The 14271-nt window shown below is 38.2% G+C and overlaps 1 protein-coding gene across 1 annotated transcript in view; it reads right to left on the bottom strand.

Moving 5' to 3' along the window:
- Positions 1-909: 909 nt before the first annotated feature.
- Positions 910-14271, bottom strand: part of sobpa (sine oculis binding protein homolog a) — a 38441-nt gene continuing 25079 nt past the window's right edge. Inside the window, exons 8-9 of the mRNA XM_084093386.1 lie at positions 8234-10300; positions 910-7113 (exon numbers count right to left, since the gene is read on the bottom strand). Coding sequence (XP_083949512.1) covers positions 8246-10300 — 2055 coding nt within the window. The 3' untranslated portion in view covers positions 910-7113; positions 8234-8245. The remainder of the gene's footprint in view (positions 7114-8233; positions 10301-14271) is intronic.

Below are 14271 nucleotides of genomic sequence, written 5' to 3'. Positions count from 1 at the left end.
ACTATAATTTTTTTTGACTGTTATGTTTTTGCATATATTTAAATTGATCTACTCACTTTATTTTCCATGGTTAAGTAGTGTAAGGTCTAACGAGTGTGCAAAAAAACAAAATAATAATAATAATTATATATATATATATATATATATATATATATATATATATATATATGATTTTATATATTCTATCTCAATATACTTTAAAATATAATTTATTTCAATTAATTACAACTTTTTCCAACATTGATAATAAATCAGCATTTTAATGATTTCTGAAGGATCATGCACTGAAGACTGGAGTAATGATACTGTAAATTTAGCTTTGCATCACAGAAATAAATTATATTTTAAAGTATATTAAAATAGAAAACCATTATTTTAAAATGTAATAATATTTCACAATTTCGTTCTGTATTTTTAATCAAATAAATGCAGGCTTGATGAAGAGTCTTCTTTCAAAAATATTAAAAATAGTAATGTTTCCAAACTTTTGACTGTTACTGCATATATATTAATGCTGAAAAGGGGAATAATTCTTAGATTCAAATGTGAACATTGAGAAAGTTATTCATTTACCTTATTTAGCTTTTTTTTTTGTTGTTGTTGTTGTTTTTTTGTGTGGATAATTTCTGTCATTTCTGTACACTTGTCTTTGGTGTTACGTTGTGTTGCAGCCTGTTGTGTTTGTTTTTAAAATGAGTTCTGTTTCTGTTCATGTTTGTGTTATTGAATTAAAACAAATGAATGTTATATTGTATTGATTTTAGTCGGCTCAGTGGTGTTTTGTGATGCTATTGTTGCCATGAATAAATCAAGCAATTGTTCAAGATTGTTCATTTGTTTGAGAATGACAAAAATGAATGAAATAAGCAATCAGAATAAAAATGAAGAGCATTCTTGGAGAAACAAGAATTGAAGTGTGCCTCTATTTATTTGTTTTTAATAAGCAATTCACTGGGTTAAACAAATACTGTTACAACACAAAAATGATACATTTTAAAGCAACAAGTTTTATAACAACTTCATAATCAAAAGACAAGTTTATCTTTTTTTCTTTTCTCTTGCATTTCCTTAATTTAAAAAAAATCAAAAAAAAAAAAAAAATCAAACAGACATACTTTTCATTGAGCAGCTTTGCTGCCTCTTGCTACCCTGTTCAAAGAACCATCTCTCTCGCTTTTTATTATTTGCAAATGCAAAGGCTTGCCAGTAATAAATAATACTATAAAATGTTCTGCAAGTACACAAAAAAGATTGAGAAACAACAACAAGGGTAAATGTACAAGGTTTCGGGGTGATAAGGGTGGGACGAGTGAGGGAGGGCAAATAACAAAATCTCAGATTCATACAGGACAGACAAAGCATCTATACATCCATACTAGCCAGATAACAAAGTTGATTTTATTATTCGTGTGTGTGTGTGTGTTTGTTTACAAAGTGTTTTTTTTAAAACAAGCAGGCTTTGTTAATTACAGAGCACAAAGAATAATTAAGGCAGCTCAAATGTTCGCCTCAAAAAAGTTGAAACTCCTTAGAAACTGCAGTTTGCTCTTGTTATTTTACACAGACATAGTGCCTCTCACACAGAGTGCAGAAATAAGATTTTGTTGTTGCATAATTCTGGCTGTTGTCAAAGCCATCCTCTTAATACCGCCGACAGGAATGATGGGAAAACAGGTTGTGATATTACTGACCCCATACTGTGTAAGATGAAAACTCACTTCTAAGCTGCCTCTCGGTTTTTCCAGTTAGAGCTGACATTGCTGTGATGTTTTATTTGAGTTGTTTAACACTGCTCGATGAGGGATGCACTGATTGATTGGTTTTGCTGGTATTTGAGTTGGGTGTGTGAGTTTCCACGTCTCCATCTTGTTACTGTGCGTGTGGCTGATCTTTCACCACAGCAGTGCTCATGTTCCCCCCGTCTGATTAAACGGAAGCCCTCCAAACATTTCGAACTCACTAATTTTGGTGAATGAAAAAGCCAAATGCTCTTTGTGTACACAGCCTCGGGACTGAAAGACACTTTGGCCTCTAAAACAGGCGCCTCTCATGAAAATCCTTTGAAACGCTCTTGGATTACAGTATTGCACTCAAGCTCTATGGTTTGTTATTTCAGTTCATTTTAACTCATTGAGTCTCTCATCTGTCCTGCTTTGCTCTTGTTGACAGAGCACACTTCACTTCCCTCTGGTGGACCAATGTTGCCATGTCGGGGTTTTTTTTAAAGTCACTTACAAATATGACAATTGTTTTGAGTTCATTTCCATGTCCTTGTATTTATTTACATGAAAGTGTGACCTGACCACTAGTAGCAGTTGTTAAATATCTCCAAGTTGTTTTCCTCCCATGTTTTGTCATTTTTCACCAAAAAAAAAAACTGCTTATTTTTCATTTCTGAAGGATCATGTGACACTGAAGACTTAAGTAATGATGTTGAAAATCCAGCTTTGCCATCACAGGAATAAATTCAATTTTAAATCGATCCCAAACTTTTGAACGGTACTGTATTTTTGTGAAATATATTTTGGGCTTGATTTATCAGACCAGGTTAGGATGATCTGGCAACCCTATAATGGACACACTGAATATTTCTCACTCTGAAAACTCAGGATCACATGTCATTTAGAAAGCACAGGACAGCAAATAAAAATGGTTAAATCATTTTTTTGTGGCCATTTATAATAGTTTACACAGTTTTCACTATCTCTTCCATGCAATATACACATACACTCACAGTGTCTCCCTGCTGTTGTCAAGGACAGCTTCATCTGCTATGTCCCACACACAGACACACACGCGCGTTTTGCTGGTGTCATTGTCTTGTCTGCGTGGGACCGCAGACACTACAACAGTGTTGGGTTTCAGGGCTATATCTGTCCCAGCCCAGTCTGTGCTGCTCTGGTTTCAACAGCAAGGTCACACACGCACACACACATACACACAAACACAGGGAAGTGATAAAAAATAATATTTCATGTCTGTGAGATAAGCAGTAATGGGTATTTGGGTGGTGTGTGGAAGAGTGAAGAAATCACGAAGAGTGATTTCTTTAAGATGTGACCTTAAATTGTCCTTCATACACCCTGTCAATCAACATCTGAGCTTCTTAAAGAGCAAATCATTATAGAAGTTTGAAAATGGGAATAAAATTGTATAGTTCAGAGTGAATAATTTTTAACAGGACATCTGGATATCAGAGTAAAAAATAAATAAAAAGGTAATTACGACTTAATTTTAAATATAACAATGTGACTATCTTGCCATCGCAACATTGAATTTGCTAAATTGCTACTGTGTATCTTACAACTGAGACTTTATTTTTTGCAATTGAGACATTATATTTTATAATTGCACCTCTGTCTTGCAATGTGACTTTGTATCTCACAATGTGATTATGGGTACGTTTACACGACGCCGATGTACTAAAAACGGAAACGTTTTTCCTTTGCGTTATTATGCTGCCAGGCCAGTAGTTGGCGATGTCACTTTTTAAAGAAAAACTATAGTTTGAACACACAATGCGCATTGTGCATGACGTCAACGTTGTCACAAATTCGCGTTTTTGTAGTTAACAGACACAATAACGGTATCGTTTTCAAAAACTCGCAATTTCAAACCAGTTTTCAAAAGTTTGTGTTTTCAGGCTCCCAAAACGCCGTAAAACCGGTGTCGTGTAAATGCCCCCTCAATCTAGCAATTGCGATTCATTCTCATAATTGAGACTTTATATCCCACAGTGTGACTTCATTTCTCACAATGTGATTTATGTTCTTATTTTAAACTCTCACAATTACATTTTTTTAATTTTTTACTCTTTTTTAAGATTAAAACAGGCTTCCATAGGTATAGTACACTATGGAATATTTGAAATACTAACTTAATAAATAATTACTTAGAGAAGTAAAAGAAATCAAATAAGAAGGGAGAAGTAAAAGGGCTCAGTATGAAAGAGGAGAAGGAGAGAGAGGGGGGAAAAAGCGAGGAAATTTGAGTCAATAATGAGAGCGACATATGATGCTGTCGCTGGCTCCTCACGACCAATCCAGACATGTAATGTACGTTTGGATTCACTGCACACACAGATCAACACTGAGATTCACTGTTTCTCCCTTGCGCTTACATAAACACAACAAACACAGAGATTGACCGTGCACTTTGTGTGTGTGTGTGTGTATTTGTGCTTTGCTGACATTTTGCCCTTTTTATCAATCTGTTCTCTGTAACACCTCAATCCAGAAGGAGGGTCAGCCAGCCGTATCAGGACTGACAAAATAAATCTGACACAGGAATGTGTGTGTGTTTAAATCTGACACTGGAATGAGACTCCGCCACATACAAACCCCAGAGAGAAATCAAGTCCTTACTCTAACCAGTCACAATTAGACCTCTGAGCCCACTCTTAAAAAAATATACCACTGTGAAACTGAATCCTGCTGCAAAAAAGTACAGAGGGATAGGGTAGGATTGCACTCCTCTTTGTACATCGTCCAAGAGCAGAGAGCAAAAAAAAAAAAAAAAAAAGAGAGGGGAAAAGAGGGAGAGAGAAGTGGTAAAGGTTGAAGGCAAGAGAGGGGAGATCAGTGTTGGCCAGTTAAAATAAAAAAGAACATAAAAAAGTAAACAAAACAAAGACAAAAGACAAGGAAAAAAACAGAAAAAACAAAGACAAAAGACAAAGAAAAAAACAGAAAATACACAAAAAATGTCTTATCTTAAAATCTGCTCTCAGAAAATTGTTTAAATAGAAAGGGAAACGTTTAGGTCTTATTCCTCTTTTCATGTATAATTGAATTTTTTGTCGATAAGTATTGTCGATAACACTTTGCAATAAGGTTCATTAGTTAACATTAATTGACTACCTTAATTAACATGAACTAAGAATGAACAAAACTTCTTCAGCATTCCAACATTTACTTATATGTTATTAAAATCAAAGGTTGTATTTGTTAACATTAGTTAATGCACTGTGAACTAACATGAACAAACAATGAACAGCTGTATATTTATTGACTAATATTAACAAAGATGAATAAATACTGTAACAAATGTATTGCTCATTGTTAGTTCATGTTACATTAATATTAATGAACCTTATTGTAAAGTGTTACCGTATTGTCAAATCGCCAGAGAGTGTGTGTTTGATCTGTGTCATTTGTTTTTATCCTCATTGTGATTTCTATCACCTTGCATGACATATTTTTGACTTGAATTTTAGACCTTCTCCCAAAATAAATTGGCAAACTTGAATGTTTTGTCAAACTGAACTCTGTTTTGGCCAGAAATTTGATACACCTTCTCCCACACACACACACACACACACGCGGCTTTAAGGTTCACTCCTCCACTTTAGTCAAAACAAATAACCTGTGCATTTAGGTGCTAACCCTGCATTCGGATCTTTCAGTACTCTATGTAACTAAAATCGTTTTGGCTCTATGTCCACCTAGCCAACTCAGTCCACATTTAAGCAAAATGTTCTTGGCATCTGGTGTAAGTGAACTCTACACTAAGGGCACCTTGGAACTAACTGAACTGTTCCTGTAACCGTAGCTGGAAAGGAAGTGATGAACATAATTTAGCACTGATTGGGATTTGGCGAAAGAAATAAAGCATAAAAAAACACAAATGAACCTCAGGAATGCACCCTTGACACCAGCTCACTGCTGCCCAAAACACTTACTGACCTCTCCACTGGTTTTGATTGTATTCTGATAGGAAACCCAGGAGGGATTTTTCTTAAATAAGAGCACCGCAATATGATGGACAATGATAAATAATGAGAAACCCAACCCAAATGCCCCTGTGGACACTGATTTCAATCCAGCCATCTGATACATCAGGGCAGTGTGTACACAACCCACCAGCAGTGTTAGACAGACTCTTGGTTGAGCCATGCGGCATGGCAATGAGCATTTGTGTGATGGAACAGACTGGGTGGGACAGTCTCCAAGCCAATGGCCACAAAGCTAGCAGCCATTTTAACAGTTCGCCAAAATGCTTGGTGAGGTCTGTACCCTGTAATCCTCAAGTCAAATCGATGAGTAAATGAATTTTCATTGGTTCACAATAAACCAGCAAACAATCCACAAACACGTTTCTCCAGTAGTACAGACTACTTATCTTCTAGTTTTCTCCTCCAACGGTGGATGACTTTCCAGCATCTTCCCAGCGATGAAATGAAAGTTCACTCCATCCTTCTGTTTTTGTGCTCCCGCTGTGATTTTTGTACTCCCTCCAGGTTGTGTACGTTTCTCTCTTCCTGTCATTTTTTTTGGTGTCCAGTTCCGAAACACCTCTCCCTCAGAAAGGACAGAAAGGAAAGAGGTTAAGAAAGACTACAGAGTGTTTTGCTGGTGTTGCAGATACTGATACGCATAGTCAGAGGAAGTGAGGGGGAGAGCGAGAGAAAGATTTGAGCGGAGAGACTTTTCAGAGAGTTTTCTGTCCATCTTTCAAAGCGGCTCTGCATCTGTATTAGTCTTTCTAACTGAAGCTATTGAATGGCTAGCATCAGACCACAAACGTGCAGACAGATTAAACCGAACTTCTTTGAAATCACAGGCAAAGCAGAAAACTGGTCCATCCATCTGTGGCAGGATTTAACAGGCCCTGTTCCAATTTCAGATATTCATGAGCATGTTTGATTGGCAGCCTGGCAGACCTATTGTGTTTGGCTTAAGCTCCGCCCTCTTTGAAATCTGTATATGTACACCATTGACTTGCACTGCAATGCCGCCTCCAACCAGTAGGGGGAAAATCTTCTCAACAACAAGACATGGATGGAGGGTCGAGTGAAGAGGACAAGAACAAGCAGACTGAGAACAGACTATGCCTGAAGACATCGCAAGTGAGGTCAAACATCACAGCCAATCTACTTCCCAGGTTAACACTTTGTGTCAGTCTTTGTTTAGCCGAAAGGGGTGGAGACGGAGCTGACTTCTGTCCAATCCGGATGATCTTTGTGCATATCAAGTCAGAACGTGTATGTGAGGGTTTGGAAAGGTGGAGAAAACAAGGCTGACATCTTGATTGGCTGAATTGTGGAGCCTGTGGACAGCTGATGGTCTCTGCTGTAGTGCAGTCCTCTTTTTCCCTTTGGTGAGATGTTAACATCTACGAAAGAGAGGTGGGGAAAATGAAAGAGAGAAGAGGTAGTGATAGGTAAATTATTGCATTCAGACTTGTTGGTCTTTTTCGATCAGTTTGAATGGTTCATGAGGCTAAAGGAACAATTCAGAGATAAATGTAAGAGTTATCAGAGTATTAAAGGGATAGAGTATTGAACAATGAATCAGTTGATCTAGACTAAATGCCTAATTCATTAATCTGACTGATACCACTTCTTGGGTTCAACTGACTGACGGTTAATAACCCACTTAAGTGGAATATTTCCCATGTATTGTATAATAATGTTGATTTATAACATATTATAATGTAACGTTTTGCTCTGTCCATAACACAAAGTTATTGTATAGGACTATATGCATAATACTACTGAAAAATTTAAAGTCAGTAAGATCTTTTTTTAAGGAATACATTGTTCAGCAAAGGTGCATTAAATTTAACAAAAGTGACCATTAAAATAAATGCTCTTCCTTTGGACCTTCTATTCATACAATATATATAGTTTTTTGTTTTAAATTAAGCAGCACTGTTTTCAACATCTGTGACACTGTATACTGGAGCTTTTAAATGGCTGCTGATGAACAAATCCTCTCCAGTGGCCTCATGGGATAGTAAAGTGTCCATCATATGCACACTTCAGAATTTCGTTGGAAGTAGTAGATCATCCAGGTAATATGTGCCAACTATTTTATGAGTCCTGTGAATTCGGACATACTTCTTTTGTGACAAACTGTTTTTTGCCTATAGGGAAGTATGCGATTTCGGATACAGCCATGGACTTTTTTGTGATACTTTTGTGGTGCTTTTGCTTCCTGCTTGCATCCATTTAAAAGCTCCAATTCCTTGTTTAATTGCATGGAATAATCGATAAACTACAATATTCATATCATGCTTTTGTCTTTTACAGAAGAAAATTACACAGTTTTGCAACATGGGTGATGTAAAAATAAAAATATGTTTGTGTGTGTGTGTATGTAAACTATTCCTTTTAAACTAATTTGTAACAAAGCACAGACATATTTGACAGCATTTGTAGTGCTTACAAATTTTATGTAAAATTTTATTAAACTTATGACTACTAAGAAAGTTGACAAAATCTGATTCTCACCTGTCCTCTATTTCACTTGTTCTGATTGCGGATACGCAGACACCTTCTCTTCAGCGGAGGCTCCATTTCCATTGGAACGGTTCCCGTTAATGGGGCTGTCAAGCCACAGGGCAAGATGGCAGCAGTTTTGTCAGCAGGTTTGGGCACGGGCTGAATGACACAGCCAGGTTTGGGCATTAGGGGCAGGGCATAAGCATGGTCCTCACCAGATGGGTCATCTTCAGGGCTCTGAGGTTTGTCCTCCCCTGTTCCCGCTGTAATGGCAGACTGGTCATTTGAGCTTCTCTTACCTGCCAAGTCTCTTTCTGTGGCCAAGCAGCTGTTCTCTTTCAGGTCCTCTCCTTCTAGATCTGCGCCCGCAGGCTCGTCGCACACAGCAGCAGTCCTGCGGCAGGGCTCCACCAGAGGGCGCTGCTCTAGCGAAGGCGTTCTGATCGAACTCTCTGCTGGAGGCACGTTACAGCTCCCGTTAACGATCACATTGCAGGGAGTAGCAGAGGCAGGCTCAGTTTTAGATGTGGTGGTGTTGCTAGAAACAGTGGAGGCGCTGCACGTGATTGGTTGAGAAAGTGGCGGCGTGCCGCTGCAGAAGGACGGGTCAGCACAAGGCAGAGCCACACTAGCCAATGGGCTTTCAGCATTTCTGTCTCTGATGTTATCTTCTATCGTCCCTATGCTAGAACTAGCTGACCCATCCACCTCAGTTTCACTTAAAAGTGCAGGTGGTGGGCTTAACCCGGGCTCTGCTTTTACCTGCACACAGGATACAGCCCTCTGGATCACTAGCTGTTGTCGGGAACGCCAACTGGTCGTTAGATCAATGACTCCGTCTGCTGGTGTGTCTTTATGGGAGTGTCCAGAGCTTTTGTTACCAGAGTTTTCTGTTTTAACCAACAGATCAGCCATGTTTGTCCTACCCTGGTCCATCTGTTTGGAAAATCCCGGTGAGAGTTTATCTGAGGTGGGAGGGTCTTGGTGAAAGTCCCTTTCTTCCCCTCTGGAGGAGCCGGGAGAAAATGACCGCGGTGCTTTTGAATAGCTCCGCTCGCTTGCAGCATTCGGAAGTGTTCCGTCGTTTCCTGGTCGGTCACCTGATGCCTGCGGACTGAACGGTATGGGCACCGGAATGGGTATGGGGACTGGTAATGGCACAATCACTGGATAGGGCACTAATAATGTTGGTGGTGGCACTAAGGGGGCCAGAGAAGGCATGCCAAAATTCATAATGGGCGGAACTGGGATGGGTCCAGCTGACATCATGTTAACTGGGGGGAAAGGCAAGCCTGGCATGTGGCCGGCATGGTGAGGGGGCATCATACCTGTAGGGTTCCCAGAAAGGTTTGGGTTGGAGGACGGGTGTAAATGGGGGGAAAGGAGTGGGCGGTGCATGGGGCTTGATGGAGGACCCAAAGTCCGAGGAGGTGGTGGCGGCCCAATGCCAGGAATCATGGGATTGGAATGAGGGCTGTTGGGGCCTGGGGGACGTAAGAACGGAGGCCGCATCTGCTGCATCATCTGGTGCTCCATAAAGAGAGGGAGAGGGACCGGGCCACGGGGTGTCATGACCATCGGCGGGCTACCAGGAGGCATACCCAGAGCTGGATGTAAACCTGCTATATGTGGTTGAGGGTGTGGCGGTAATGCGGGGCTTTCGTGTGGCCGTGGTGTGGGGATTTTCGTATATGATGAAGACGAGGATGACGAGGACGAGGAGGAACACACAGTTCCGGTTTCAGATGGTGACCCCGACGTGGATCCAGAAGGTCCGGCTACAGTGGTGGCACCCCCTGGTGAAGGCACCCTACGACTGCGGAGCTCGCTTAGAGGTGCACTCCAGGACTCAGGTGTAAGGAGCTGTACACCTCCTCCACTCTCTGATTTCGTATCACTCGTGGGGAGAGGAGGGTTACACAGACCCCCTGGCAGTGCGGCCTGAGTCTCTTTATAGAATATGTCCATCTTATATTGGTTCAGACACTTTGCACTGCAGAATTGAAGCCGCCTCTCACCCGCTCCAAAATCCAGGTATTCCTTAGTGTGGCGGATGTGTTTGCACCAATCGCAGACCTGTAACATGAACAACCGCAAAGTGAACAATGTAAACTAGAGCTTAATTATTCACAATGTCTATTTTAAAGTATACAAATTCTAAACTAAACACTCTCCATGGACTAAGACATCATTAAAAGAGTATGGCTGTCCTTCTTTATGACTAAGAGAGCCACTTAGAACGCAGTATGTGTTTTTTGTAAAGTGTCAGATCTTTGTAAGATTATAGGGTTTAAGGGATAAAAGAGATAGCATTATAACCACCTAAGTGTGAAGAGAAATGTGGTTTATGTCATGAAAGATTAAAATAAAAAAAGCTCTCAGATGATCATCTCTCACAGATTACAAAAGTTTATAATAAAAAATATATGAATTATAAAATAAATCATCATAATGAAATAATATTGCAATTAAATATTTAATTAATAAATAAATATTAAATAATATAATAAATATAAAAAAATGCCAAAGGAGAGTGTGATTTTAAAAATTAGTAATAGTTTTTCTCTGATTAACGTTCTCTAACTCTTCCTAACACAATGTCTCTGTATTTTTAACACATACATCCTCATACACAGACACACTCATTACAAGATGTCAGGAGTCAGCTGCCTAAGGCAAGCTGCAGGGTCAAACTGACAGCTACGACTAAAAGGTTTTCCCTTCAAGGGGCAATTATGCATGTGGATTCTGAGTGTGTGTGTGTGTGTGAGTGTGTATCTGTGGCACAGCAGATGACACTAACTGAGAAAGACAGTGACAACAGACTGAGATAGACAGGAACGAGGGGCTTAAACCTGGTTTGCGTGAGCATGTATGAGTGCAACAGAATAGAAAGGGAGATGGAACTCTGGGTAATTAAAGGATATGATGTGTTTTGCTAAGACAAAGAATGGAGTAATTTAACAGGGGGATATACACACCATAGAAAGATGAACATAGCCATGAATATCCAATAATAAAGTACTAAATGATTAACCACTTGTTCTGTCTCTCACTTTTTCTCTGACACTCTTTCTGCCAGGATAGTTTTGTCTGTCTAACCACTCGACAAAAGTGTCTTGGAGTTGGTAAGGCTGTTATCTCCAGAGAGGAGGTCAGTTGAAGTAGTTGAGTGCAGATAGACAAAAATTTGCCTCAGGCCTGGCGAGTAGAGTACATAGAAAGAGGTTTGCAAACATTGGCTTGTCAAAAAGACAGACAAAGTAGACACAGACAGACCTGGCAACACAACTAACTGCAGACAGAAGAGGGAATTTACAGAGAATGTATTACGTTGTTAATTTGCATGCACTTTTTTTGGGGGGGGTTTTAGCTTCCAATTCACTTAAAGATTTATGCAGATTAAGTAATGGTGCAAACACACTCAAATACTTGAAACTCTCCATCTTGTGAGTCAGTTCTAAGTGCTAGGTATAGCTATCCATTATAAGTCTAATTATTATAGAAAACAGGCATGTTTTGCACTAAAACACTGCATGCTAAAGTGCTGCAGGTAGAAACAAAATTACACTTCTTAATCTAATCCCGTAACTCCACACACGCTGAACACAATAGAAATCGAATAGCTACAAACTCCTATGCCTGCTTATTTTGATATGTGTGGTGTTCAAAAGTGTGTACCGTTTACTAATGCGTTGGCAACCTACGCCTTTAATTTTAAAACCAACAATGCTTTTTTGAATCTGAAAATGATTTGCCCCAGGCCTGCCTAAGCGGACTGCAGAGACAGAGATTTCTCTTAAGACTAGTGAATTGACTGCCAAAGCCAGAGTTCCACTGAAGATAATGAAGGCATTTATCATATGCCACTACTGTCAATGATGGACATTCATCACACAGATAAAGAGAGAGAGAGAAAGAGAAAAGGAAGGAAGGAAGGAAGGAAGGGAAAGCTGGATTATGTGAAATCACTGGCTTGGACGAGACATGGTCACATATTCACACATAGTAACACATTCAGACACAAAAACAAAAACACATCCAGTAAAAAAAAAAAAAAAAAAAAAAAAAATTTTTTAAACAAAATTAATTTACTTTAGATAAGTGCATAAAATAAGACTTTTCAGATAAAATATATATTGAATTATTTATTAATATTTTTGACCCCACGAATAGTTTTTTTTTCTTGCTGTATGCACAGCTCTGCTATATTACAATGAGGTTTTTGTTTAAAATAATTATATATTATAGTATATATATTATATACTATATTCTCTGAAAAGTCTTATTATAAGACTCTGCTTCGCGACAACATTTATGTTGTTTTAAGGATGTTTAGATATTTTTACTGTAAAATACTGATTAATAAAATTAGTTCAAATTAATTAATTTTTTTTAGTTTAAGAATCCATTTAAAACAAAAACATTTTGACACGACGTACAGCACCTGAGGAGATCAAATCAATATGGCAGACTGTCTACATACAAATCTTACATACTTAGTATTCCAACCTTGCTGAAATCGGCTTGATATGGAAGAAGCTGGGGCTGACAGACGTCACTCATTCATGAATCCATGTGATGTTCTAATGAAGTTTTAAGTTTTAAATATGGAAGTTCTAACCATGCCAGTTAACAAGCACAAAACAGCTCAAGGCGAGCCTGGATATTCTCAATTATAAATGATTTTCATATTTCCTGAGTTTAAAAAGCGAGACAGATGGAGACCACTTAACGAGTCACGGCTCTCTAAGAGAAATTTTACTGCACATTACCCTAATGGACTTCTTTTCTCTCTCTCTCTCTCTCTCTCTCTCAATCCACTGTCTCTCTTTCTCTTAATCTTTCACTCACCCTTATTTTGCCTTTCTCTCTCTCTCTCTCTCTCTCTCTCTCTCTCTCTCTCTAACATGGTTGAGAGGTAATTACTGTCATTTACTTCTGCTGTAGCCGTTAAGCCGATGTCCGTGACCATGCTGCGAGAAGCTGTACGCTCTTTTACTGTAATTACCTGCTAACGTACGGCTGCAAACTCAATGTTAGAAAGGAAGTTTCCGTGCTAATGCTTTTCTTTTCGCATCACACACACCCTCTGTCCCCAGAATGCGTCTGTTCTCGACCAGCCATATGCTGATTTTATACACACACACACATGCACATATCCCACTTGTCCATTCATGTGGCAAACAGTAACATTCAATGCAGATTGACAATGTTTAAATAAAAACATGAAAAATGGAATGTCAGAGATGTATAACAAACTGATTTTACAGCTAATAAAATAGATGAGCAGATATGTGTGATATGACCAGTCTTGTGTCAAGTGCTAAGTCTTAATCAACAGAAGCTAAAACAATTTTGCGATGCTGTTTTTGCACTATAAAATAATGGCAAGGAATTTCTGGGTCATATCTCACTCCAAAATATAACAAACACATTAAGACGTTATTTTAGAGTCGTCATGTTTTTGATTGTGACATCATTCTCATCACTGTAATGCAAAATATATATATATACATTAATAATGATAATTGCCGTAAAGTTGATATGATTGGTATGATATATCTCATCACAATATTGACTAGGAATGATATCTGACCTATAATACCTATTATTATAGGTATTGATATTGAAAATAATCTTTAAAAGCACTCATTTAATCATTTAATATCACTGCTAAATATAAATTGTAAAAATTCATGTTTCATACTGTATATATTATTTGTAATCTGTAATCTGTAGCATTTAAAATGACAGATTTTGGTTTTTAGTGCTTTTTTAACATTAATTTAAGGAATTTTAATATCGACCAAATTAGCCATAACATTACAATAATTATTGGTTTATCAGTATTGGCTAGGATTTTAATATTACTGCATACTTAATAAAATAATGTCACAATACAAAAAAAAAATATTTTAGAACAAACAGGTCAAAAGTTTTGTTTTCACCATATTTCAAAATTATGACTTAAGACTTTCAGACATGGTCACAATCACACAATTTTTCTAAATCATTTAATCAATATGCATATGCTGTTTCTACAT

The sequence above is a fragment of the Abramis brama genome, assembly GCF_963993115.1.
Source record: "Abramis brama genome assembly, chromosome: 19".
NCBI lineage: Eukaryota > Metazoa > Chordata > Actinopteri > Cypriniformes > Leuciscidae > Abramis > Abramis brama.
The sequence above is the reverse complement of the archived record's forward strand: the minus strand, read 5'-3'. Positions and strand labels throughout refer to the sequence as shown.